This window comes from Procambarus clarkii, chromosome 76, assembly GCF_040958095.1.
Source record: "Procambarus clarkii isolate CNS0578487 chromosome 76, FALCON_Pclarkii_2.0, whole genome shotgun sequence".
Classification (NCBI taxonomy): Eukaryota; Metazoa; Arthropoda; class Malacostraca; order Decapoda; family Cambaridae; genus Procambarus; species Procambarus clarkii.
In genome coordinates this window covers 26,584,023-26,612,014 of record NC_091225.1, presented here as the reverse complement: position 1 = coordinate 26,612,014, position 27,992 = coordinate 26,584,023, and the positions used below count along the sequence as shown (strand labels likewise).

The window sequence follows — 27,992 nt, the reverse complement described above, 5'->3', positions numbered from 1 at the left end:
GTTCAGGGTCCCACTGGTGGGTGTTGTCCAAAGATTATTAATCTTCACTTGTGGTTTATGCAAGTATAGGCTTATAAGCTGGACACGAGTTCTCTCACATTGACAGTGGCTTGAAGAAAAATGCAGACTAACCTCACACTCATCTGGTGCCCTCGGGAAGTGGAGATATTTGAGATGTATATATATCTCGAAGTCTCTACTTCTTTTGTAGGGTCTGATGGTGTAGTGGGTTAAAGCATACTAGTTATGGCAGCTACTGGAAGGTAGTTGTGCTTTCTGGGTTCGAGTCCCACTGGTGGGTGTTGTCCAAAGATTATTAATCTTCACTTGTGGTTTATGCAAGTATAGGCTTATAAGCTGGACACGAGTTCTCTCACATTGACAGTGGCTTGACGAAAAATGCAGATTAACCTCACACTCATCTGGTGCCCTCGAGAAGTGGAGATATTTGAGATGTATATATATCTCGAAGTCTCTACTTCTTTTGTAGGGTCTGATGGTGTAGTGGGTTAAAGCATACTAGTTATGGCAGCTACTGGAAGGTAGTTGTGCTTTCTGGGTTCGAGTCCCACTGGTGGGTGTTGTCCAAAGATTATTAATCTTCACTTGTGGTTTATGCAAGTATAGGCTTATAAGCTGGACACGAGTTCTCTCACATTGACAGTGGCTTGACGAAAAATGCAGACTAACCTCACACTCTTCTGGTGCCCTCGGGAAGTGGAGATATTTGAGATGTATATATATCTCGAAGTCTCTACTTCTTTTGTAGGGTCTGATGGTGTAGTGGGTTAAAGCATACTAGTTATGGCAGCTACTGGAAGGTAGTTGTGCTTTCTGGGTTCGAGTCCCACTGGTGGGTGTTGTCCAAAGATTATTAATCTTCACTTGTGGTTTATGCAAGTATAGGCTTATAAGCTGGACACGAGTTCTCTCACATTGACAGTGGCTTGACGAAAAATGCAGACTAACCTCACACTCATCTGGTGCCCTCGGGAAGTGGAGATATTTGAGATGTATATATATCTCGAAGTCTCTACTTCTTTTGTAGGGTCTGATGGTGTAGTGGGTTAAAGCATACTAGTTATGGCAGCTACTGGAAGGTAGTTGTGCTTTCTGGGTTCGAGTCGCACTGGTGGGTGTTGTCCAAAGATTATTAATCTTCACTTGTGGTTTATGCAAGTATATATATATATATATATATATATATATATATATATATATATATATATATATATATATATATATATATATATATATATATATATATATGTGTGTGTAAGAACATATGAATAGAGGTAACTGCAGAAGGCTTATTGGCCCATACGAGGCAGCTCCTATCTACATACAAAGATTAATCCAGTGTAATTGGCCTGTTATGTTGGACATTGTCTTCTGTGTTGGCATCGTTATGTTCTGGTCTTGTCCTCACTCTCATGGTGGGTAGAGTAAATAGTTCCGTGATTTGGGTGTTCATGGTAGGTTGTTCTATTCTTATGTGAATTGCTTCAAGAATTTGTAATCTTCTTGCATCTAAGGTTTTGTCTATTATACAGGTATTTTTGTTCAACATTTCGCTTGTTAGAGTGATATCATGGGCTTGTCTCATGTGATTCCTAGGGGCACCGGATTGAAGATGGCATGTCAAACGCCTCGTCAGCTTGGTCGACGTCATACCTATGTACTTAGATTGAAGGTTACATCCTTCGTGGGGGCAAGTGTACCTGTATAAAACGCTTGACTGCTGTAGAGGGTTCTCCGTCGGCTTCGGGCTGTTTTTGATAAGGAGTTCGGAAGTCTTCTTGGTTTTGTAGAATATTATCAGGTTTATGTTTTGGTTAGGAGTAGTGCTTTTTACTCCTTTACGGATTATTTCTTTCATTATTCTTTCCTCTTTTATATGTTCACTGTGCATGGTTGATTTGTAATATAATTTTATTGGAGATATTGTGGTTTCTGTTCTTGGTTCTGGATTATACCAACGGTCCAAGTGTCTTCTTATAGCAGCGTTTATTTCCGCGTTGCTATATCCGTTGTTCACCAATACTTGAGTTACTCTTTCAAACTCTCTACTCACGTTGCTCCATTCAGAGCAGTGGGTAAGCGCTCGACGAATATAAGCATTCAATGCTTATATTCAATGAATATAAGCATATATATTCAATATATATTATTATATATTATATCATATATATATTACGACTATTTAAATAATTTAGTTTAGTAGGTAAGAATTTAATTTAATTACTTACATAACTTAATAGTATATTTATTTAAATTAAACTAACCCAAATTTAATATTAGTAAGGAATTTCCTGACCTAATCTTTATAAAATAGATATGAAAGTTATTTGGAAAGACATAACATAAAGTTCATAACAGAGGTGCGGATTCCGTGCTGGTGCTGCATGCTCTGGTACAGATCTAATGTAGGAAGAGCAAAGTGTCTTGAAAGAAACAGTTTAAATTTGTAAATACCATTCATATCTGCCAGCTTCCCATATGACTCCGATGTTATCCTGCTTCCGAGTAATTCTGGTGTTAGTGCTGATGGTGTGTTCACCCCTGATAGGGGACTGACAGCTGAGTGGACAGCGCTCGGGATTCGTAGTCCTAAGAATCTGGGTTTGATCCCCGGTGGAGGCGGAAACAAATAGGCAGAGTTTCTTTAGGCCTGTTGTTCACTTAGCAGTAAATAGGTACCTGGGAGTTAGACAGCTGCTTCCTGGGGATGTGTAACAAAAAAGGAGGCCTGGTCGAGGACCGGGCCGCGGGGACACTAAGCCCGGAAATCATCTCAAGATAACCCCGAGTCTGTCAGTGTTTCTGAGTCTTATAATTACCTTACACTTGTTTTGTTTAACTCTTATAGCCACCTGTGTGCTCACTCCTGGTGAATGCCAAGGTCTTCCTGCAGCACCTGGCTCCCCATAGTGGTTACTTAATGTTCTCTCTGCATATATTGTCATGTATGAGGAAGTTAACCCAAGAAGGTCATTTACATAGATTTGGGGCAGCAATCTTGGCTCACCTCTACAGTCTGACCCTGAGGGCCACTTGGCTCACCTCTACAGTCTGAACCTGAGGGCCACTTGGCTCACCTCTACAGTCTGAACCTGAGGGCCCGCTTGGCTCACCTCTACAGTCTGAACCTGAGGGCCACTTGGCTCACCTCTACAGTCTGAACCTGAGGGCCTGCTTGGCTCACCTCTACAGTCTGAACCTGAGGGCCCGCTTGGCTCACCTCTACACTCTGAACCTGAGGGCCCGCTTGGCTCACCTCTACAGTCTGACCCTGAGGGCCCGCTTGGCTCACCTCTACAGTCTGACCCCGAGGGCCCGCTTGGCTCACCTCTACAGTCTGACCCTGAGGGCCCGCTTGGCTCACCTCTACAGTCTGACCCTGAGGGCCCGCTTGGCTCACCTCTACAGTCTGACCCTGAGGGCCCGCTTGGCTCACCTCTACAGTCTAACCCCGAGGGCCCGCTTGGCTCACCTCTACAGTCTGACCCTGAGGGCCCGCTTGGCTCACCTCTACAGTCTGACCCTGAGGGCCCGCTTGGCTCACCTCTACAGTCTGACCCTGAGGGCCCGCTTGGCTCACCTCTACAGTCTGATCCTGAAGGCCCGCTTGGCTCACCTCTAGAGTCTGACCCTGAGGCCCCGCTTGGCTCACCTCTACACTCTGACCCTGAGGGCCCGCTTGGCTCACCTCTACAGTCTGACCCTGAGGCCCCGCTTGGCTCACCTCTACAGTCTGAACCTGAGGGCCCGCTTGGCTCACCTCTACAGTCTGAACCTGAGGGCCCGCTTGGCTCACCTCTACAGTCTGACCCTGAGGGCCTGCTTGGCTCACCTCTACAGTCTGACCCTGAGGGCCTGCTTGGCTCAACCCTACAGTCTGACCCCGAGGGCCCGCTTGGCTCACCTCTACAGTCTGAACCTGAGGGCCTGCTTGGCTCACCTCTACAGTCTGACCCTGAGGGCCTGCTTGGCTCACCCCTACAGTCTGACCCCGAGGGCCCGCTTGGCTCACCTCTACAGTCTGACCCTGAGGGCCCGCTTGGCTCACCTCTACAGTCTGACCCTGAGGGCCCGCTTGGCTCACCTCTACAGTCTGACCCCGAGGGCCCCCTTGGCTCACCTCTACAGTCTGACCCTGAGGGCCCGCTTGGCTCACCTCTACAGTCTGACCCTGAGGGCCCGCTTGGCTCACCTCTACAGTCTGACCCTGAGGGCCCGCTTGGCTCACCTCTACAGTCTGACCCCGAGGGCCCCCTTGGCTCACCTCTACAGTCTGACCCTGAGGGCCCGCTTGGCTCACCTCTACAGTCTGACCCTGAGGGCCCGCTTGGCTCACCTCTACAGTCTGACCCTGAGGGCCCGCTTGGCTCACCTCTACAGTCTGACCCTGAGGGCCCGCTTGGCTCACCTCTACAGTCTGACCCTGAGGCCCCGCTTGGCTCACCTCTACAGTCTGAACCTGAGGGACACTTGGCTCACCTCTACAGTCTGAACCTGAGGGCCCGCTTGGCTCACCTCTACAGTCTGAACCTGAGGGCCCGCTTGGCTCACCTCTACAGTCTGACCCCGAGGGCCCGCTTGGCTCACCTCTACAGTCTGACCCTGAGGGCCCGCTTGGCTCACCTCTACAGTCTGACCCTGAGGGCCCGCTTGGCTCACCTCTACAGTCTGACCCTGAGGGCCCGCTTGGCTCACCTCTACAGTCTGACCCTGAGGGCCCCCTTGGCTCACCTCTACAGTCTGACCCTGAGGGCCCGCTTGGCTCACCTCTACAGTCTGACCCTGAGGGCCCGCTTGGCTCACCTCTACAGTCTGACCCTGAGGGCCCGCTTGGCTCACCTCTACAGTCTGACCCTGAGGGCCCGCTTGGCTCACCTCTACAGTCTGACCCTGAGGCCCCGCTTGGCTCACCTCTACAGTCTGAACCTGAGGGACACTTGGCTCACCTCTACAGTCTGAACCTGAGGGACACTTGGCTCATCTCTACAGTCTGAACCTGAGGGCCCACTTGGCTCACCTCTACAGTCTGAACCTGAGGGCCCGCTTGGCTCACCTCTACAGTCTGACCCTGAGGCCCGCTTGGCTCACCTCTACAGTCTGACCCTGAGGGCCCGCTTGGCTCACCTCTACAGTCTGACCCTGAGGGCCCGCTTGGCTCACCTCTACAGTCTGATCCTGAGGGCCCGCTTGGCTCACCTCTACAGTCTGAACCTGAGGGTCCGCTTGGCTCACCTCTACAGTCTGACCCTGAGGGCCTGCTTGGCTCACCTCTACAGTCTGACCCTGAGGGCCCGCTTGGCTCACCTCTACAGTCTGAACCTGAGGGCCCGCTTGGCTCACCTCTACAGTCTGAACCTGAGGGTCCGCTTGGCTCACCTCTACAGTCTGACCCTGAGGGCCCGCTTGGCTCACCTCTACAGTCTGACCCTGAGGGCCCGCTTGGCTCACCTCTACAGTCTGACCCTGAGGGCCCGCTTGGCTCACCTCCACAGTCTGACCCTGAGGGCCCGCTTGGCTCACCTCTACAGTCTGACCCTGAGGGCCCGCTTGGCTCACCTCTACAGTCTGACCCTGAGGGCCCGCTTGGCTCACCTCTACAGTCTGACCCTAAGGGCCTGCTTGGCTCACCTCTACAGTCTGATCCTGAAGGCCCGCTTGGCTCACCTCTACAGTCTGACCCTGAGGCCCCGCTTGGCTCACCTCTACAGTCTGACCCTGAGGCCCCGCTTGGCTCACCTCTACAGTCTGACCTTGAGGGCCCGCTTGGCTCACCTCTACAGTCTGACCCTGAGGGCCCGCTTGGCTCACCTCTACAGTCTGACCCTAAGGGCCTGCTTGGCTCACCTCTACAGTCTGATCCTGAAGGCCCGCTTGGCTCACCTCTACAGTCTGACCCTGAGGCCCCGCTTGGCTCACCTCTACAGTCTGACCCTGAGGCCCCGCTTGGCTCACCTCTACAGTCTGAACCTGAGGGACACTTGGCTCACCTCTACAGTCTGAACCTGAGGGACACTTGGCTCACCTCTACAGTCTGAACCTGAGGGACACTTGGCTCACCTCTACAGTCTGAACCTGAGGGACACTTGGCTCACTTCTACAGTCTGAACCTGAGGGCCCGCTTGGCTCACCTCTACAGTCTGAACCTGAGGGCCCGCTTTGCTCACCTCTACAGTCTGACCCTGAGGGCCTGCTTGGCTCGCCTCTACAGTCTGACCCCGAGGGCCCGCTTGGCTCACCCCTACAGTCTGACCCTGAGGGCCTGCTTGGCTCGCCCCTACAGTCTGACCCCGAGGGCCCGCTTGGCTCGCCTCTACAGTCTGACCCTGAGGGCCCGCTTGGCTCGCCTCTACAGTCTGACCCCGAGGGCCCGCTTGGCTCACCTCTACAGTCTGACCCTGAGGGCCCGCTTGGCTCGCCTCTACAGTCTGACCCCGAGGGCCCGCTTGGCTCGCCTCTACAGTCTGACCCCGAGGGCCCGCTTGGCTCACCTCTACAGTCTGACCCTGAGGGCCCGCTTGGCTCGCCTCTACAGTCTGACCCTGAGGGCCCGCTTGGCTCACCTCTACAGTCTGACCCTGAGGGCCCGCTTGGCTCACCTCTACAGTCTGACCCCGAGGGCCCGCTTGGCTCACCTCTACAGTCTGACCCTGAGGGCCCGCTTGGCTCACCTCTACAGTCTGACCCCGAGGGCCCGCTTGGCTCACCTCTACAGTCTGACCCCGAGGGCCCGCTTGGCTCACCTCTACAGTCTGACCCCGAGGGCCCGCTTGGCTCACCTCTACAGTCTGACCCCGAGGGCCCGCTTGGCTCACCTCTACAGTCTGACCCCGAGGGCCCGCTTGGCTCACCTCTACAGTCTGACCCCGAGGGCCCGCTTGGCTCACCTCTACAGTCTGACCCCGAGGGCCCGCTTGGCTCACCTCTACAGTCTGACCCTGAGGGCCCGCTTGGCTCACCTCTACAGTCTGACCCCGAGGGCCCGCTTGGCTCACCTCTACAGTCTGACCCCGAGGGCCCGCTTGGCTCACCTCTACAGTCTGACCCTGAGGCCCCGCTTGGCTCACCTCTACAGTTTGACCCCGAGGGCCCGCTTGGCTCACCTCTACAGTCTGACCCTGAGGCCCCGCTTGGCTCACCTCTGCAGTCTGACCCCGATGGCCCGCTTGGCTCACCTCTACAGTCTGACCCTGAGGGCCCGCTTGGCTCACCTCTACAGTCTGACCCCGATGGCCCGCTTGGCTCACCTCTACAGTCTGACCCTGAGGGCCCGCTTGGCTCACCTCTACAGTCTGACCCTGAGGGCCCGCTTGGCTCACCTCTACAGTCTGACCCCGAGGGCTCGCTTGGCTCACCTCTACAGTCTGACCCTGAGGGCCCGCTTGGCTCACCTCTACAGTCTGACCCCGAGGGCCTGCTTGGCTCACCTCTACAGTCTGACCCTGAGGGCCCGCTTGGCTCACCTCTACATTCTGACCCTGAGGGCCCGCTTGGCTCACCCCTACAGTCTGACCCCGAGGGCCTGCTTGGCTCACCTCTACAGTCTGACCCTGAGGGCCCGCTTGGCTCACCTCTACAGTCTGACCCTGAGGGCCCGCTTGGCTCACCTCTACAGTCTGACCCTGAGGGCCCGCTTGGCTCACCTCTACAGTCTGACCCTGAGGGGCCCCGCTTGGCTCACCTCTAAAGTCTGACCCTGAGGGCCCGCTTGGCTCACCTCTACAGTCTGACCCTGAGGGGCCCCGCTTGGCTCACCTCTAAAGTCTGACCCTGAGGGCCCGCTTGGCCCATGTTACAACCCTGGGTTCTTCAGTGGAAACCAGAGGTCAAAATTTAGTTATTAAACTTTCCTATAGTATAGTTGAACGCATCACGAGCTGAAATTGTTTGTATCTTCCCTGCCAGACGTAAGACTATTCTTGTTTCTCAAAGAGCATTTAAAGTCTGAGCTGGGGTTGATTATTAAATAACAACATAGGCACCAACTATGTTTACTAATACTTTAATCATTTATAAAGTAACAATACGTTGCATAGGGGAAGATTTTTAATGTGCTTAGCTGCACGATCAATTAGGCTCCTTCCGGCACCACCACATGCGGGAAGCCTAAGCTGGTCGCTGGGAGCGGTCTTCTGGCTGGCGTTCGTGGGGACGAGACCTATTCTCTGGCTGCACCCCTACTCTCCTCCCTTCTCCTCTTACTTATTTCCTTTACCTTAAGTTCCTGTACCATTACAGGAACTGTAATGGTACTGATCACCAGAAATGCACACATAAGTACTTACTCATTCACGCTGCCGGCTACACACCATTCCCATACATCAGGCACCCGGCTTCCGGTGGCTGGCTCGCTCAGGGCAGCGGTAGGCGGCGGTAGTACCTTACGTGGTATTTTTTCGTACAATTGGCGCGCACTCGAACCCCTCCCACTCAACACGGCTGAGTTCGCACCCTCGACCCACCGGTGAAGTGGAGCGTTCGTACCCAGGTGACGCGCACAACGATAGCGTCTCACACAAACATGGGAAATCTGCCTTAACACTGACACGAATTTCCCCTGTAACGGTTCTATTGTTACGTAAAGTATGGTGACAAATAAACACAGACACTAAGATACAATATATATATTTGGTCGACTATACAGAAGTACACAGGTGATACGTTGGTGTGAGTTGAGCGTACTGAGCGTTGGTACAGTATCTCGCAAGTGTCTGCTCTAGACCACACTTGAAAGTAGACTAGCCAATGTTCGCTACACCGCTGCTTATATTGCTTGGGCAACACCTCACCGTGTTGCCCGGGCAACGCCTCACCTCATTCATCTCCAAAGGTTGACAGGAATATTAACACTATATTTGAACAGAACTCCCCCTCCCAGGGGATGAAAGGAAAAATAATTGATCAAGGAACTTAGCTGGTCGGTGAATTGTACACCCTGCTCGCGTTACATAACCATCAAAGTTAACTTCCTCCTCTTCGCTGATGTCATCTAACTGGGGTCGTAGGAGGATCCTGTGCTGGGAGGTCGTCCGTCGTCGTAGGATCAGGTTGTGGTGCGGCTGGTAATTGGGGTCGAAAAGTGAACTGCGTAGTCGGCGGATGTGTCTCTGGATTTAGCAGTGTCGCAGACGTTGAGACGAAGCCTGGAGCAGAGCAGAGAGCTGAGTGAGGCCGGAGTCGTGGAGCTCTATGTGGGAGAGCGTGGCGGCTCGATTGAGATTTGTTTGTGTCTAAACTCGGGGAGCGAGAGCGTGGCGGCTCGATGCGGTCGTAGTCTGCTGTCTGCTCTGTGTCGAAGCTGTACGTCTTGGGTTGATTAGGACTGTACACGCCGAATACTACATTGTTGACTGTGGAAATTGTAGTCTGGTACCAAAAGATGTAGGCAGTGTGTGGACAAGCTCGGTGTAGCAGGAGAGAAGAATGTGCATAATTGTTGCGTCCTTGGGTCGCTGGTGGAGCATTTAGATCCGGGGCGGATGGGCTCGGGCACCAGGACATTAGGAGGTAATGTAGGCACGTAGTTAGGACACTGCTAGAGCTGAATTGTCCTGGAGGCGACGAAGAGTCGGAAACGCAAGCTGTAAGTCCTGTACTGCGCAAAGGGCTTTCGGCAGAGTATCAAAATGATACTTTTGAGTCGGCAGAGTATCAAAATGCAGTGAACGTGTAGATGAATCTGACGAAAGAGCAGCTTTCGTGGGCGTCCCTGTAGAACAAGCAGTGCCCTGGCAGCGACGGAGAGTCGGCAGGGCAGGATGTAGATCCCACATTATGTAGTTACTGATGAAGCTGCCAGATGAGTGAGTAGTGATCGTGGAGCAGCAAGCCGTAGTAGATGAAAATGCAGAGATGATCGCGATGAAAATCATAGCTGTGGCAAGGGTATTGGCAACGTTCCACGACAGGTGGCTGCGGTCCACAGCAAGCAGCAGCAGTGGAGGTCCAGTGAGAGTCCATGTTGTAGTCCATCGTGGCTGGGTATCGTCGAAACTCTCTGGGGTCACCAATGTAACGGTTCTATTGTTACGTAAAGTGTGGTGACAAATAAACACAGACACTAAGATACTATATATATATTTGGTCGAATATACAGAAGTACACAGGTGATACGTTGGTGTGAGTTGAGCGCACTGAGCGTTGGTACAGTATCTCGCAAGTGTCTGCTCTAGACCACACTTGAAAGTAGACTAGCCAATGTTCGCTACACCGCTGCTTATATTGCTTGGGCAACACCTCACCGTGTTGCCCGGGCAACGCCTCACCTCATTCATCTCCAAAGGTTGACAGGAATATTAACACTATATTTGGAGCGAGTATATTATTGGGATAATCTACTCGCTACACCCCGTTCCCATCGACTGGTACAGAGCACTAGCAAGTCTAATCATCACTGATATGGGATCTACGAGTCCGTTACTGCTCGTATGCACATTACCCCACGATCCCAGATCACTGTACCTCTACCCACTGTACACAATGGCTTTCTCCCCTCCAAGCGACGACTTCGGCCGGATTCTGTGACGACCGCTGTCGTAGGTGAAGCAGGAAGTGAAGCAGTTGGGTAGTCCAGCCACCACGGCGCCCTATACTTCAATTTGGCCGAATTGAGTACAGGAAGCGTCTTGACAAGGTGGCAGCTGGGTTCAGAATGATGCTTACACCGGCGATCCCCGCGTCCTCCTCGAAATAACCAATGAGAGGAAGGCATACAGCGGCCTACCCCTCTCATCCAATCAGCGACGGTGTAGCATAGCCCCTAGGGCAACTCCAAGATGGCCGACCAACATGGCGGCTCAAGATGTTTACTAAGATGGCGGCTGTTTCCATGACAACGACTCAAGTGGCTAGCGAACGCGGGAGGCCCGCAGCTCACCCACGCCTGCAGCCTAGCTGTTCCTGTGCAAAGTTGAGTAAAGTTGAACAAAGTTGTTCCTCATGCCATACAAGGAGATGATGCTATCAGCTCTAGCACTGTCCACAGACGTGTTACTCCGGCCAGGGTAACATTTCTGGACTGCTGATGACTGGGGCTCTCACGTGAGCCCAAACACTAGATGTTTCGGTTGCTGGTTACCAAACTTAAGTCCGCCCACTTAACAAGTGCACTTAACAAGTGTACTGGCTACCACAGGCATAAGAGCACTATTGTAAGTGAGCTGGTGAACATCTCCTCACATAACCTCCCACCAGAAGATAAAATTTCCCGGAGGAAAATTTCATCTAAATCACCAGCCACTTACACTTGTGCTCTTAAGTGCACGGCGGCTGGGTGGTGGTGATTCATCCGTTTTCTGTTGACGTCGGTGGCTCGCGGGACAAGATTTGATATCACTGGCTCGTCCAGGGTGGTACTTCCTGACCGTAGTGCGGTCGTGCTCAGGTTCTGGGTCCAGGTTAAGCTGGCTCAACGCCTCGCAGCTTCCCTTCCTCAGTCCCTTCACACTCTCGCCCCACAGGTCTGTGTCATACTGGACACAATGGGTAGCACACTGGAATGGACTTACCAATGAAGTACAGACTCAACACCTTCCCTACCCTACCGACACAATTCCGACAGTTAGCAGACTGTCATGACTTCCAGGTGACAGGGTCTTTCTTCCTGTCTATCTGTCACTCTCAGACCGGGTTGCTCTACCGACTGAGTTGACTGGGCTGAGGCCTCTTCAGCAGCTTTCAAACCTCGCCCCTCACTGAGCACTGGGTCATTGACCTGCTCGTTCTTCAATCTCTCAGCGACCGTTCGTTTGTCTGAGCGATCTTCCCACAGCCTGAAAGATTGGTCCAGAATATCCACTTCACTTGTTGGAACCACAGCTACCTTAGCCTCACCACTGGTAACATCAAGCAGACGTTTACTCTCCTGTGTGGTGTTAACCCTCGCGGGTCTGGCTGGTTGACAGGTCGTGACGGGATCATCTGATCCAGGCCACACCCGTCTCACTGGGCTCACCTCCGTTTTCTGTGAAATGAAAGAAGGAAAATTGCTCTTTTTTCCTTTTACCTCATGCACCTGATCTTTCGCCTGACAAGAGGCGACTATGACTTCCTCAGTTGGCGGCCGTGTGACATCGCCGTCAGCTGGTGAGACCCATCTGAGTCCCTCTGAGTCAGTTCTCGTTTTCTGTGCAATAGGGAGAGGAGGACGGCTCCGGTTTCCTTTCACCTGCTGCTTCTCTTCTTCTGTCTGGGCGGCGGTGATCTCTGCTCGACCGGCCGGCTGACGCTTGGTGTCAACGCCAGCGGGTTTAACCTTCCTCTCACCTGTTCCTGTTTCCTTTGGGTCATTTCCACAGGACAGACCCACCTGGTTCTCTATACCAGGAGTATTACCTATCAAAAGTCCATACACTGCCTTTCTACTTAGCGCAGCTTTGATCTTACCTTTGATATATGGGGTGTCTACCAACACGGACACTTCTTCCATGTCCTTACCAGTGCCATCTGGGTACTGGGCATGAAGGGTTCGACCTGTTCTACTCTCAGGCTCAACCAAACTGCTCCTGACCATGTTAACTGTAGCACCCCGGTCTCGAAAGACACTCGTCCATTGCCCATGAACTCTTCCTCTAGTTAACTCGAGTGTGTGCCAAAGGGCATCACCTCCCACGGTACTCATACCTGTAACGTGCACCTTGGTCACCTTCTTAGTCTTAAGCCTAGTGCTGCTCGGGCACTTAGCTGCTCGGTGACCTGTCATGTTGCATGTGAAGCACCTGGGTCCCTTAACCTTGGGTTTCTGTTGGTGTCCCTTAGACTTACTTTCTTTAGGTTTGGCTCCCTTACTTGGAGCTTGAGTAAACCTTTCAACCTTCGTCACACATCGATCTAGGTATGCATCCCTAGGATCGATCTTCTCCTCTCTTGGCAATAGAGGAGGTATCTCTACTTCCAGCGCCGGTACCTCTGAGCTTGGCGCGGCAGGAGGGGCTTGACTCCCCGTCCTTGCCTGGGATTGCACTCCTGCAATTTCCAATCTAGTCAATCTCTCGTGGTGGGCATTCCACATGATGGCCACGAACTTGGCCTTATTAACTCCTTGCAGTTTAAAACCATCAGCTTGAGCTGCTAGGTACTGTAAAGTCATTTCCTCCTGGGGTTGTTCAGTCCCCCTCTTGAGAGGTTGTTCTGGTATCTGATTGACTACTTCTAACAAAACGTTTCTGTGGCCCAAGGAATCAGTCCTTAGCCTAGGCTGAGGTCGCGACTCCCCTTCCTTCTCCTGGGGTGGACTCAATCCCACACCCCCTGACATACCGACTATACCACGGTCGGCTAGGGGAACTCCCTTGTCCCCTAGATCACTTCTGTTTGCTCTTTCTAGACGCAGACGCCGTACATAGGCCTTATGGTCCTCAACATACTGCCGACATTCCTCATCTGTGCGAATATGTTTCTATCCTTTGGCAGCACGCCATATCTAGTCACATACAGATCTATGTACTTATCCCATTAATAATCATCCATTCTGTGTGTGAGGTGTGTGTGTACCTAATCTTGCTAACCGACAACAAACACACCCACAGCAATATTGTTCTGCAATGTTCTGCACACCTTTCTTCATAGGTTTCTCAACTTGATGAGTCTTACTTTTCTGATTATGAATCAAAAGTCTACGGCCCCACGTTGGGCGCCATGATGTGAGAGTTTTTGTGTTGTAACTTGTGAGAAGTTTGGAATAAAATATAAGGAATTGAGCTCGGAAAATTTCTAAGAATTTTCTTTATTCTTTAACCTTTATTCCTGTCGTGATATTCAATTAGGTCGCCTGAGGAAGGACTTGCTTAGCTAACACACCAGTGTAGTAAGCAGCTCATTCCTCACTTTGGGACCATGTATGAACAATTGACTAGGCGCGAGCAAACGCCGAGACCCCCAATGGAAATTGAAATCCCCTCCACTAGGCCGACGACCTTCGCCATTCGCCAAAGCGAATCTAACGAGTAGGTCAAGTAGCTGGTGCCGTATATTTGATCCAAAGCTCAGAATTAGTCACAATTTTATTAGTCGAGTGTGAAGAACATTTGCATAACAATAATAATGTGTGGGGGTGTAACGAAAAGACAGTGTTAACCATAACAACTTAGTTTATTCAATAAAGTACTAACTACTACAACAAAACAAAATGAAATGTCAATGATGTTACTCGAAATCCTTCCTGTGACACTATCAATGACAGCTAGACACCAGCCCCTCGGACTGCATAATGAACTAACTCGAACATAAGCGTGACCACAGAGGAATCAACAAGCAAGCAAGAACTAACAGATCTATAATCACAATTACAACAAATGACACAGTAGGTTCTGAAACACGTCTCCAGTAACCTCCTAACTGTTCTACGCCTTAGTGCAGTCTACACCTGCAATAGCGGTTGCAATGCAATCAAATCAGTAGTCTTTCAATGACATCAATAACTAATGGGTTCACTGGCAACTCCAGCACCCTTCCTCAAATTAATCCTTACGTTAACACTCCGTCCCACGGACGATCAACAATCAATAACAATAGCATTTACGTTAATAACAAGGTAACATTTACGTTAAATTAATAACTCTAACAACTGTCACTAGTAACGCAGAAATTACACAACACTCTACCCGTCGAGCATTCAGTGAGAAAATCTCATTAATCCCTGTACTACCAGACAGCTGATTAATCTCTTTACTAGTTACGTTAATTTACGTTAATCGGTTACTAATCACTCAGCGATGGTAAACTCTGATTTACAATGTCCAAAGTGCTAAGAGAACGGTAATCACTCGTGATTACCTTTAGAGTAATTAATTACTATCCTCAAGATCAATAATTAATCAATTAAAATACGCAACCTTTCACACTGGCTCAGCAATTTACATTAAGGTATGAATTTCGTCTAAGCCTTCCATACTCAGACCAATTCAGGTGGCTAATAACAGTAATTAGCCCCACGTTTACGTTATTCTAAAATGACGTTACTCTTCCCACGAGTCAATCAAGTGCCGGTACCTCCGGGCAGATAAATAACGACGTTACGTTAATGGAACAATATAGCCTTCGTGTGAGTTGATCAAACAAGGATCGAGGTTAATTACTTTGGCTTCCTGAAACACGTCAATTACCCGACCCACTGACCGTTAATTACGACAGACAATACTCTAATTCTTATCTGGCTGATGGCTAGGCTCCTCGAGACTACCGTAGCTGCTTACAGGAAAGTAAATTAACCCAAACGTATTCTACGTTACTCAAATTGTCAAAGAACAAATTCTCTTAAAGCAATGGGTGTTCCCTTGGTTACGTTATATTAATTGCCTCGCAATCAACTCACTGAATACTGGACTTCGATGTCCTACCAGATAACAGGAGAATATATGTGTACCCCAGTACTCGTCTACAGCCGAGTTCACCCACGACAATGACAAATCACACTAACAAATCACAGTAATTTACGTTACAATCCGGTTGCAATGACAATACTGCAGAATTTAGTAAAATAACATACAGAACATGAACCCTCTAGAACACTGCCCCACAATAACTTTACTGAACTGCAATCACATACGGTGATGCTCAACACTAGCAACAATCACCATCAAATAACAACCCCTCTGCAATAACACACACGGCAAGTACTCTAATTTACAAGTATTAGAATACTGCACAACACTTACTGTTGCAAATGACCCCAGTGCTCTCAATAACCCCTAGAACATAGGTCAATATATTTCAATCACCACACAGTAAATGACACAATAACACTGGGCACCGTGACACTATGATTATATATATATATATATATATATATATAATTACTGCTGACACATGTAGCCTACAGCTATCAAACGTTATTGGGAACACTAAGGAGATCTCGCACTCCTTAAATCACATGGGTGAGTGATTTATCGATCACGCATGTCGATAAATACTCTCGAGAGTTACCTTACTCGACAGATCACTGGTGGTCTCTCCAGACAGCCTCGTCACTCACCAAATTCTACCAAAATTACGTTAATACATATATATATAAATATAAATCACACTTGTCACAGCCCTGGGAACAATACAAGAAATTAAAACCACACTGTGGTACACTCCACAATAATCATTGCCAGGAATCACTGGCGTTACACATACCTGAGCGCTCAGTGTTGGAATTCCACACCTGCAAGACCACACATGGAAATGATATCACTCCGTCCCACGGACGATCAAAAATTATTACCACAATGGAATAATATAATTATTACATGGACATCCTCTCAGTCCTTGGCTAATCAATGTATACTCTGTTCCCGTGTGTACCCACACACACACACTGTACGTCTGTGTACACCAGACGTAAGTCCCTCTGGACTGACAAGATGACAACAAGGATGATTATCTCCTCGCCCACACTTCACTCCACCTCCACAGGTGCTGCGTGACAATGTGATGGAACACTTGACCTCGAATTCAAGCTTTTAGAGACTAACTGATCACCAGAAATACACACATAAGTACTTACTCATTCACACTGCCGACTACACACCATTCCCATACATCAGGCACCCCGCTTCCGGTGGCTGGCTCGCTCAGGGCAGCGGTAGGCGGCGGTAGTACCTTACGTGGTATTTTTTCGTACAATTGGCACGCACTCGAACCCCTCCCACTCAACACGGCTGAGTTCGCACCCTCGACCCACCGGTGAAGTGAAGCGTTCGTACCCAGGTGACGCGCACAACGATAGCGTCTCACACAAACATGGGAAATCTGCCTTAACACTGACACGAATTTCCCCGTAGCAAGTCTAATCATCACTGGTATGGGATCTACGAGTCCGTTACTGCTCGTATGCACATTACCCCACGATCCCAGATCACTGTACCTCTACCCACTGTACACAATGTCTTTCTCCCCTCCAAGCGACGACTTCGGCCGGATTCTGTGACGACCGCTGTCGTAGGTGAAGCAGGAAGTGAAGCAGTTTGGTAGTCCAGCCACCACGGCGCCCTATACTTCAATTTGGCCGAATTGAGTACAGGAAGCGTCTTGACAAGGTGGCAGCTGGGTTCAGAATGATGCTTACACCGGCGATCCCCGCGTCCTCCTCAAAATAACCAATGAGAGGAAGGCATACAGCGGCCTACCCCTCTCATCCAATCAGCGACGGTGTAGCATAGCCCCTAGGGCAACTCCAAGATGGCCGACCAACATGGCGGCTCAAGATGTTTACTAAGATGGCGGCTGTTTTCATGACAACGACTCAAGTGGCTAGCGAGCGCGGGAGGCCCACAGCTCACCCACGCCTGCGGCCTAGCTGTTCCTGTGCAAAGTTGAGTAAAGTTGAACAAAGTTGTTCCTCATGCCATACAAGGAGATGATGCTATCAGCTCTAGCACTGTCCACAGACGTGTTACTCCGGCCAGGGTAACATTTCTGGACTGCTGAGGACTGGGGCTCTCACATGAGCCCAAACACTAGATGTTTCGGTTGCTGGTTACCAAACTTAAGTCCGCCCACTTAACAAGTGCACTTAACAAGTGTACTGGCTCCCACAGGCATAAGAGCACTATTGTAAGTGAGCTGGTGAACCATCTCCTCACACTAAGGACAGCAAATTCATTTGCCGTGTTGGAGGACGAGTGCTGTGGTGAGCCTGCAGTTCAATCGGAATGGAAACCAGCGAGGAGCGGCGGAGCGCAGGCCCCTCAGGCTGCTCGGAAAGTTAAGGAGGTACCAAAGCGAATTTTGGTTGTGGGGGATTCCCAGGTGAGGTATTTAGACAGAACGTCTTATGCCAGAGATACAGGAAACAGGTTAAGGGTTTGCTATCCGGGAGCTGGTATTGGAGATATTGTTGGAAACATGAATGATATTATGACGGGAAATGGGAACAAACCCATTATTTGTATTAGTGCAGGGGGTAATGATGTTGGACGAGTTAGGAGTGAGGAACTAATACAGAGATTCAGGACAGCCATTGAATTAGTTAGGAGCAAGGATGGAATCCCGATCATATGTGGCATTCTTCCAAGAAAGGGAGTGGGAAATGAATGGATGTCGAGGGCACTTGGTGTCAATTGCAGGCTGGTAAGATATTGCAAATCAAATGCAATACCTTTCATAGACAACTGGGAACACTTCTATGGAAGAAATGAAATGTATGCTCATGATGGGGTGCATCTATCCAGGGCTGGGGTTGTTGCTGTTGCGAACTCGTTGGAATCAGTGATTAGAGGTGTTTGTTTGGGTTTAAACTGTTAGTAGATAGTGGTATGGGAATTGATTTGGAGGAAGGAGGTAATAAAAATATGTGTTTGTGGGAAAAAAGAATTGGCAAAATGATCAGGGAAAGAAAAGGGCCTCAAAATAACAATTCACTTAGGGTATATTACACTAACAGTAGAAGTCTAAGAAATAAAATTAACGAATTAAATGCTCTTGTCTGCACAGAAAAAATAGATATTATTGCACTTACCGAAACGTGGATGAATGTAGAAAATAGAGAACTATTAGCTGAATATCAAAAACGGATTTAAACTATTTCACACAGAGAGATATATTAGACGAGAAAGGGGAGAAGCCATATATGTTAGGGACAATTTGAAATGTAGTCTCAAAGAGGGAATCAAAACTGAGCCACACACAGAAACTGTTTGGATAGAATTAAACGAAAAAGCAAATAATATTATAATAGGAGTTATATATAGGCCACCAAATTTAGACAGAATGGAAGCAAAGCATCTATGGGATGAAATATCTAGAGCATCTAGATCTAACAGTATTTATGTCATGGGTGACTTTAATTTTAGTGGAATAAACTGGGTGAACAAAACAGGGAATAGTGAAGCAGAAGATTTTCTAGAATTAATTGACGATTGCTTTCTTACGCAACACATTAAGGAACCAACGCCGAAAATAATATTTTAGATTTAGTGTTAACTAACAGGGAAACACAAATTAATGACATCGAAATAGGGAGTGAGCTAGGGAACAGTGATCACAAAGTAATCAGATTTAGAATAGAATGGAATAGACCTGTAGGAGAAAATTCTGTTAAAGTGCCAGATTTTCGAAAAGCTGATTTTAATAGCCTAAGAAATTTTTTGGGTCAAATAGATTGGAAAGTCTTGGGTATGGGGTGTGGGCCGGTCTTGGAGCGAGACATGAACCCAGCGATAGGTGACGTAAAAGGGGATTTCGATGTGGATTTTATATATAACATATTTAAGAATATTCTAAACAAAGCACAGGAACGTAGTATACCATACAAATTGAATAGATCGAATACTAATGACCCAAAGTGGATAACAAATAATTTAAAGAACCTTATAGGTAAAAAGAGAGCTTGGTACAAAAGGATTAAGAATGGTGAAGCCAGTTTAGAACAGGAATTCATACAACTGGTTAGAAATGTTAAAAAAGAGATTAGGAAAGCAAAAAGAAACTATGAAGTTCGCATAGCAGAGCAAGCAAAGTCAAATCCTAAAGGTTTTTTTCAGTTATATCGAACTAAGACTAGGGAAATATAGGTCCATTAAAATCTGAGACAGGTCAAATAACGGATAATGACAAGGAGATGAGTAGTATTTTTAACAAATATTTTATATATGTATTTACTAAAGAAGAACTTAACAATATGCCTTCAGCAGAACAACTCTATGTGGGTGGGGATGAGGACAGGTTGACTAGTTTAGCAGTTACCAGGGAGGATGTAATTAAACAATTAGAAAAACTAAAACCAAACAAATCCCCAGGGCCGGATGAAGTGTTTGCCAGGGTGCTTAAAGAATTCAAAGAGGAGCTTTCCGAGTTACTGTCTACCATATTTAATAAATCAATAGGGTCAGGCAGAGTGCCAGAGTCATGGAAGGTAGCTAATGTGGTACCAATTTTTAAGAAAGGAGATAGATCACTTGCGTCAAACTATCGGCCAATTAGCCTAACGTCTATTGTGGGAAAGTTACTTGAATCAATAATTGCAAATACAATTCGTCTCCATCTTGAAAAACATAAATTAATAAATGAGTCGCAACATGGTTTTACAAATGGCCGTTCATGTTTAACAAATTTGCTAACTTTTTATTCTGGCATAGTTGAGGCAGTTGATAGTGGTAAGGATTGTGATGTTGTGTACCTTGACTTTAGCAAAGCTTTTGATACAGTGCCACATGAAAGACTAATTAAAAAAATAGAAACTCATGGTATTGGGGGTGCTATATGATACGAAAATTGGTAGGGAAATTAATTCGGAGGAGGACTCACTATCACTTCAATTTGATATAGATAGGGTTTTGAAATGGTCAAAGGATTGGCAGATGCAGTTTAATGCTGATAAATGTAAAGTTCTGAGGTTAGGTAATGATGATAGGGTTACAAGATACGAGCTAGATGGTGTTGAGATTGTGAAGTCGGATTGCGAAAGGGATCTGGGAGTTATGATTAGTAAGAATTTAAAACAAAAGGATCAATGCATGAATGTTCGTAATAAGGCGAATAGGACACTGGGATTTATTAATCGCAGCGTTAGTAACAAGACACCTGGTGTGGTTCTTAAGCTATATCTTTCTCTGGTTAGGCCCCATTTAGATTATGCAGTTCAGTTTTGGTCGCCGTATTATAGAATGGATATAAATTCACTTGAACGTGTCCAACGTAGGATGACTAAGTTAATTCCCCAAATTAGAAATCTTTCATATGAAGAAAGATTAACAAAGCTTAAGTTGCATTCACTGGAAAGGCAAAGAGTTAGGGGTGACATGATAGAGGTTTACAAGTGGATGAATGGACATAACATGGGGGATATTAATAGGATATTAAAAATATCAACACAAGACAGAACACGAAACAATGGGTATAAATTGGATAAGTTTAGATTTAGGACAGACTTGGGTAAATACTGGTTCAGTAACAGGGTTGTTGATTTGTGGAACCAATTGCCGCGTAACGTGGTGGATGTGGGGTCCCTCGATTGTTTCAAGCGCGGGTTGGACAAGTATATGAGTGGGATTGGGTGGTTATAGATAGGAGCTGCCTCGTATGGACCAATAGGCCTTCTGCAGTTACCTTTGTTCTTATGTTCACGTCTAGCTCTAAAACCGGCCCACACCCCATACCCAAGACTTTCCAATTTATTTGACCCAATAAATTTCTTGAATGTCTTAAATATTGAAATTAACTTTTCGAATATCAGGTACTTTAACAGAATTTTCTCCTACAGATCTATTCCATTCTTTGCTAAATCTGATTTCTTTATGATCACTGTTCCCTAGCTTCTTCCCTATTTCGATGTCATTAATTTGTGTTTCCCTGTTAGATAACACTAACTCTAAATATTATTTTCCCGCGTTGGTTCCTTAATGTGTTGCGTAAGAAAGCAATCGTCAATTAATTCTAGAAAATCTTCTGCTTCATTATTCCCTGTTTTGTTCAACCAGTTTATTCCACTAAAATTAAAGTCACCCATGACATAAATACTGTTAGATCTAGATGTTCTAGATATTTCATCCCATAGATGCTTTGCTTCCATTCTGTCTAAATTTGGTGGCCTATATATAACTCCTATTATAATATTATTTGCTTTTTCGTTTAATTCTATCCAAATAGTTTCTGTGTGTGGCTCAGACTTGATTCCCTCTTTGAGACTACATTTCAAATTGTCCCTAACGTATATGGCTACTCCCCCACCTCATCTAATCTACCTATCTGTGTGAAATAGTTTAAATCCATTTATTTTATATTCAGCTAATAGTTCTCTATTTTCTACATTCTTCCACGTTTCGGTAAGCGCGATAATATCTATTTTTTCTGTGCAGACAAGAGTATTTAAATCGTTTATTTTTCTGATAACGGAGGAATGAGACACCGACAGCATTGGCACCTATTTTATTTAATTTTTTAGTAGAAACAAATAAATAAATTTTTCAGACCATGTTAATGAACAGGATAACTTGTATAATTTTACAACAGCATAAATACATGTATAACTTGACTACAATGACTTAAATAACATTAATACATATGCTTATATCCGGTAACTAAATAGAACATGGTCTGCAGAACGCGGAATCCTTATTAACTATTGGTACAAGTAAGGCAAACGTTTACATAATTTTCAAGTAGAATCAGGGCTTATAGAGTATCATATGGTGGCCTAACACATGACAGAAATAATGCGCCAATCCCAGACATAATGTGAAATGGTAAATTACTAGTAGCTGTAGAATACACCTATAGGACAAATTTAACAATACTCTTACAAGTGAGAGTAAGTAGCTGCGGACAGCGTAATACTTAGGGGCCGGCGCTGCACCCCCACTCCCAGAGCCAGCTGGCCGGACCCCCCCCCCCCCCGAAGGGGCGAGTGCCTGCTGGCCGCGTAATGTTTTCAATGTGGAAGCATGATGACATCTTGCCTGACGTAAGAGTGAAAAACGTCACTCCTCCACCGACCGACGGCCTTAATCGTGTCGTGTACATGACCGTCAAGTGACAGCTGCGTGGCCCGCCCAATCTGGAAGGAATGTGGGGCGTAGTCTTTGGGAGGAAGACCCAAAGCGGCCAGGGCGCCTCGGAGCGTCCGAGAGAAGTCTTGCCTCGTCACAGGGGCGCCGTGTGCATTGAGGAAAATGGGTCCTGGCGCGGTACCCCGTAGGGCGAGGTATTTTGAGAGGGCTCGGACCGGGCAGTACCTGTTATTGGTGTTCACCTTCAAAGATAGCGTAGGCGTGCGACCCGCATTGTGTTTGTAGGAACCGAGTAGTATATCAAGTCGTGTGCTTGTAAGTGTTACCTGTTCTAGCCGGAGAGTGTGTTGGCCGTTCGCAGCGTAGACTACTTTCCCAGGGCGCAGGCATGCGTGAAAAGCCAAGGAAAAAATTGCCCTGTAGCACTTTTTATCGTGCTCCGACGTACATACTTTTCCCAGGGATCGTAGAAGACGGTGTAGTAGGCGCCTAGTCACAGGAAGACGCCGTATCGTTGACCGCCGTGCAGCTTTTCTTGCTCCTTTTATCAGCTGAGTTACAACGAATTTACGTGTGGGGTCCTTTCGACCATTCAGTTTGAAGATGAAAGCTATAGCCGCTAGGTAAGTGCTCAGCGAGCGGAAGACCAAACCCCGCGTAAGCAGAGACTGTAGGAAATTCGCAAGTGTTGAAGTTGGGGCATCAAGAGGGTGAATCCCACGCCGTTCCCCCGCGACATAGTCCACGTACTCTGCCCATTTTGCCTGATATGCCCTCCGTGTTGTAGGTTGCAGTGAATTGAGTAGGGTCCTCAAAGTTGCAGGGCGAAGTTGTGGGGCAGAAAATTGTGCGGCACGTCGGCTGGTTTCTCTGCGAGGCCCGCTTCCCTGAGGAACATGTGCGGCAGTACCTGTAATCGTGAAAGGGCATCACAAACTGTATTAAGCTTGCCGGGAATGTGTGATGGGAGAAGTGTTATATTATGCGTAAGCCGGAGTACGGCCAGAGGCCTGACTATTTGCATAAGAATTGGGCACTTGGCAGACAGCGAAGAAAGTACATTTACCACAGCGCCATTATCAGACCTGCAGACTAGTCTCTTGTTGGACAATACCTGAGCGAAGACGGCAATACCCATATAGAAAGGATAAAGCTCCAGCAGGGCTATGTTAAGCCTTTTCCATGAATCTGGCCAAATGCCCCGGAACCATGCTGCCCCCAGTGTGAGCCCGTACCCTCCAGCAGAGGCGTCCGCGCCCATCGATAGAGACACAGCTGACCCCCATCCTCCATCGGGGGGAAATACCGTAACACCGTTAAAAGTATTGAGGAAGGAGCGCCAGGCTACAAGGTCTAACTGAGCCTCAGCGTCCAGAAAGCATAGACGCAAGGGACGCTGTACTCCACTAGTGAGCGCGTGCAGTCGTCTTAGGAAAGCCCGTCCTCCCGGAATTACCGCTGTGGCGAATTGCAGCCTTCCTATGATCGACTGAAGGTCTCTCAGGGGAAGTGACTTCTTCCCCATCGCCGTCTCTACTTCTGCCTGGTACTTCGTCCGCTTGTCTTCTGGGAGTCTGGTTTCCATCCTACGTGCATCTAATTCGAGGCCTAGGAACGTAAGCCGAGTGCACGGTCCCTCAGTCTTGTGTGGCGCCAGGGAAACCCCCAGTCGTTCACAGAGAGCGGTGAACACCCGCAGGTCACGCAGGCATCCTTTGAAAGAAGTTCTGGCGAAGAGAAAATCATCGAGTACCTTCACAACACCTCGCACGTTGAACTTCTCCTCGAGGATCCATTGCAGACCACTTGAAAAAGTCTCGAAGATCCTGCAGGAGGAGGCAGCTCCCATACTCAGCATCTTCTCGTAATAGTACCGCCCACCGTAATTAAAACCTAGGAGATGATAATCGCTCGGGTGTACTGGCACGATCCGAAATGCTTCTGCAATGTCACACTTTGCCAGGAACGCCCCTGGCGAACACCTGACAACCAACTTGATGGCATCGTTGATGTTCTGGTAGTGCACGGTTGAAAACTCTTTAGGAATGTTGGCATTCACGCTTAGTTGTGAATAAGGAAAGCTAAGATTATGCAAAAGCCTGAACTTACCTGGCGTGGATTTTTCTCTCAGAGCTATGGGGGAACACTTAAAGTTCGGGAGCGGTGGGACCTCAAAAGGTCCCGCGATTCGTCCCAGTCTCAATTCTTTGTCTAGCATTGGTCCCACAATATGCGGGCGTTCCGTCGTGTCCGAAGGGTTACTTGAAGAGAGAGGGGTCCGCGCCCCTTCAAAGCCAAGTAGGAAACCCCTTTTGAAGCCACTCACAATGTATTCCCGTAGTGGGTAACCCACCAGTAAAACATCAAGTGCGTCTGCGTTGACCGGCGTTGGTACGTCCACGGACGTCTGTAATTCCGGTGTTCTGTGTATACTTATCCTGTGGGGGGCGACGTTGTTGCCGCTCATACCCATATCTTTTGTGCACTTGTGAGCAGGGATTGTAGGCGGGGTGTCGCTTGTAACACCGTGGGCAAATATGTTGAAACGCACAAGTGGGTTGTCGGCAGCCCTGACCTTTTGTGTGGAAAGCGTAGCAGTAGCCCGGGGGAACTGCCGGGCCTCGTGCCTCGTCTTGAAAATTTCTTGACGTTCGCCCCGAGACAAGACGCATGATACTCTCCTGCTGTATGCGCTGTACTGACCTCAGTTCCAGGTCTAGTCTGTAAGCTCGCCATGGGCAGCCCGACCTTTCCCTGTCCCACCTGAAAGCCTCGTCGTACCACATCCAGTCACCTCTGAGGGACGTTTTCATTGTTTTTACATATCTAACGTATGTGAACAGCTCCTGCCCTGCCTCCGGGTGCTTCTCTAGGTAGATCGTTGCATATATGTCAAAAGCGTGCTCCCACTGGTCCGGTGTTAGAGGCGGTAGCTGTTTATCGGATGCTTGCTTGTCGGAGGCAGATGCAGGTTGCGTCGCACGGCGCCTTGCATCCCTTTCATATCCTAGCAGATCCCTGAGATCCACGTACCTATCTGCCCAAACCTTCTCTCTAATGGAATGAGGGACGTGTTCACCGAGCCGTGGAATGTATGTGCCTTGCTGTGCCCCCTGCCAGGTGATGGGGGGCGTGGACATGCTTTCTAATTGGTATACTCACCGTCCGTGGACGTGCTGGTGGAACTGTCGTGTCGTCGTAAAGTGTCGCCCTTGGCTCTTTGTCGCGGTCGTCCTACTATAGGGGAGGGCTGCCCAGCAGTGACATCCACGTTGTTTCCAACGCCGTGTTTTTCCGCGTTCACAGAGGGATCCCGAGCCTGCGTGATAAGTTCCTGTAGCGTTGCCCAGTCTTTTGCTGAAATTAGTGTCGGTAGTGACGCTGATCCGGCCTCAGCGATTACTGCTGGTCCGATCCTTGGTACATGCTCATCCTCTACTTCCGAGTCCCCAGATGATGTCCCCGAAGAGGGGGAAACATAGCGAGTAGGCTTTGCCCGCGTCCTTGATGGCTGCGTCCGTGCTCTTCCACGTTGGTGTCCTCTCCTGGAGGCCACCCGTGTCCTCTTCCTCGCTGGAGACGGTGGGATGACCGGATTCTCGTCCCTGTGTGAAAAAAAAGGCAACAGGGCAAGTGAATAGGCGGCGACATAGCTACTACAAGGCTTTTTCCCCCCACCATGATATTTTAAGTCCAACAATGTCATACCATCTCCGCCGGCTGTCAAACTTAAACGAAATGTACAACTTGATTAATGCTAATGGAACGCCGCCTAACTAAAGATAATTACCAATGAAGAATGACGCAAAGGCATGGGGAAGAATTTGGACCAATGAAAAAAAAAATATTTGAGTTGGAATGCCGACGAACCTATGTGGACCTACAGACCATACAATAGTAACGCCAATAAAGAAATTGAATAAGGGAGAGAAAAGAATAAATAACAACCCCATGCTTACTGAATTACAAATAGAACGTGGAATAATTTGAAAATAAGACTGAGAAAGGATAACGTAATGTAAGAGAAACCAACAATAAGTCCCGAGATTAAATTACCATGCCCGTGCCACCTCTAGAAATAAAACCCAGAATGAGTGGGAAGAAACATGCGTCTACCGAGAATTACTTACAGCACTAAATTACCTATAGTAATTCCCAATATCTAATGTATAGATTAAAATATAAGTAACAAATGTAAAATAAGAAAACCCTTCCAAGTATATTTTTAAATATGATCCGGAAAAACCCGATGACCGAAATAAGAGGAAGCCCCAAAAACCCTTAACTGTAATCCTATTGGGACGCGACAAGATGATCTCGCGCGCCGACGCTACCGAGGGCTGAAGAAGGATTATCTTGGGATACCCACTAAACGAAACGCATGAGACTGCGAAAATTAAGTTTCAGTTAAATTAAGTAGCTTTAATATTTAAATCATGACTGTGACATGCGTGCGTCCGGACGGCACTGACTCCATAAGTATGTGGATGTGGGGGGGGGGGGGGATGGAAAAGAGATATTCATGTCTGGTGCGGTGAAATATGGTCCTTGCGTCTGTCCCGTAAGAATTTCGGAGCAGCAAAGTATAAAATTTTTGTTACCGAGTCCATTGCAATGATCTCCAGCTTCTGGAGTCGTTGTTGGCGGGGCTTCCTGCTACACCGGCGGTCAAAATAATAATTCCGGGCTCAACCGGCAGACATAAGTCTGTCAATCCAATAGCGAGGGCGGCTGCATAATAATTCCGGGCTCGACCGGCAGACATAGGTCTGGCAATACAACAGCAAGGGCGGCTGCATAATAATTCCGGGCTCAACCGGCAGACATAGGTCTGGCAAATACAATAGCGAGGGCGGCTGCATAAGAATTCCGGGCTTAACCGGCAGACATAGGTCTAGCAATCCAATAGCGAGGGAGCCTGCATTAAATTCCGGGCTTAACCGGCAGGCATGAGGTCTGGCAGTCCAATAGCAAGGGCGGCTGATAGAATAAATCTGGGTCTATCAACCAAAAGCAAGGGCAGCTGAATAGTGGAGAAAACGTGCGATTACAGTGAATACCTACAGGGAGGCATCAAATAAAGAAAATAAAAAAAAAACAGACAGGAAAACAGATGTGGACTACCCTTCAACGAGGAAACAGAAAATTTTAACTGTCGATAAATACCACGTTAAGGAGATAATGAGTCTTTGTGGGAAATAATAAGAATTAAATGAGGATAATCCGCTTGACTTAAGGTCCAACAAAAATTAAGAAAGAAGCTTAACCCTAAATGTAATCCTATTAGCACGTCACTAGAATCTCGCGCGCCTAATCTTACTGAGGTCTGTTTAAGGATTAATGAATTCCCCCCTAGATGAATCCCACGAACTGGGAAATCTAAGCAGCTTAATTATTTAGACCGAATTAAGGTTCTAGAGAAGTTATTCAGTGACGGGGAGGAAAAAGTATAGGGGAAAACATAGTAACACACAATATAGAGGAGAGAATCGTAACTGTGTACAACTGTTTGACTGTAGAGAGACGAACATTTTATAAGAGTTATAA

The 27,992-nt window shown here is 48.0% G+C and overlaps 1 protein-coding gene across 1 annotated transcript; it reads right to left on the bottom strand.

Moving 5' to 3' along the window:
* Positions 1-23,256: 23,256 nt before the first annotated feature.
* Positions 23,257-24,663, bottom strand: LOC138357253 (uncharacterized). The gene has a single exon (XM_069313915.1). It carries the CDS (start codon positions 24,661-24,663, stop codon positions 23,257-23,259), a length of 1,407 nt encoding a protein of 468 aa, XP_069170016.1.
* Between the last annotated feature and the right edge of the window lie 3,329 nt (positions 24,664-27,992).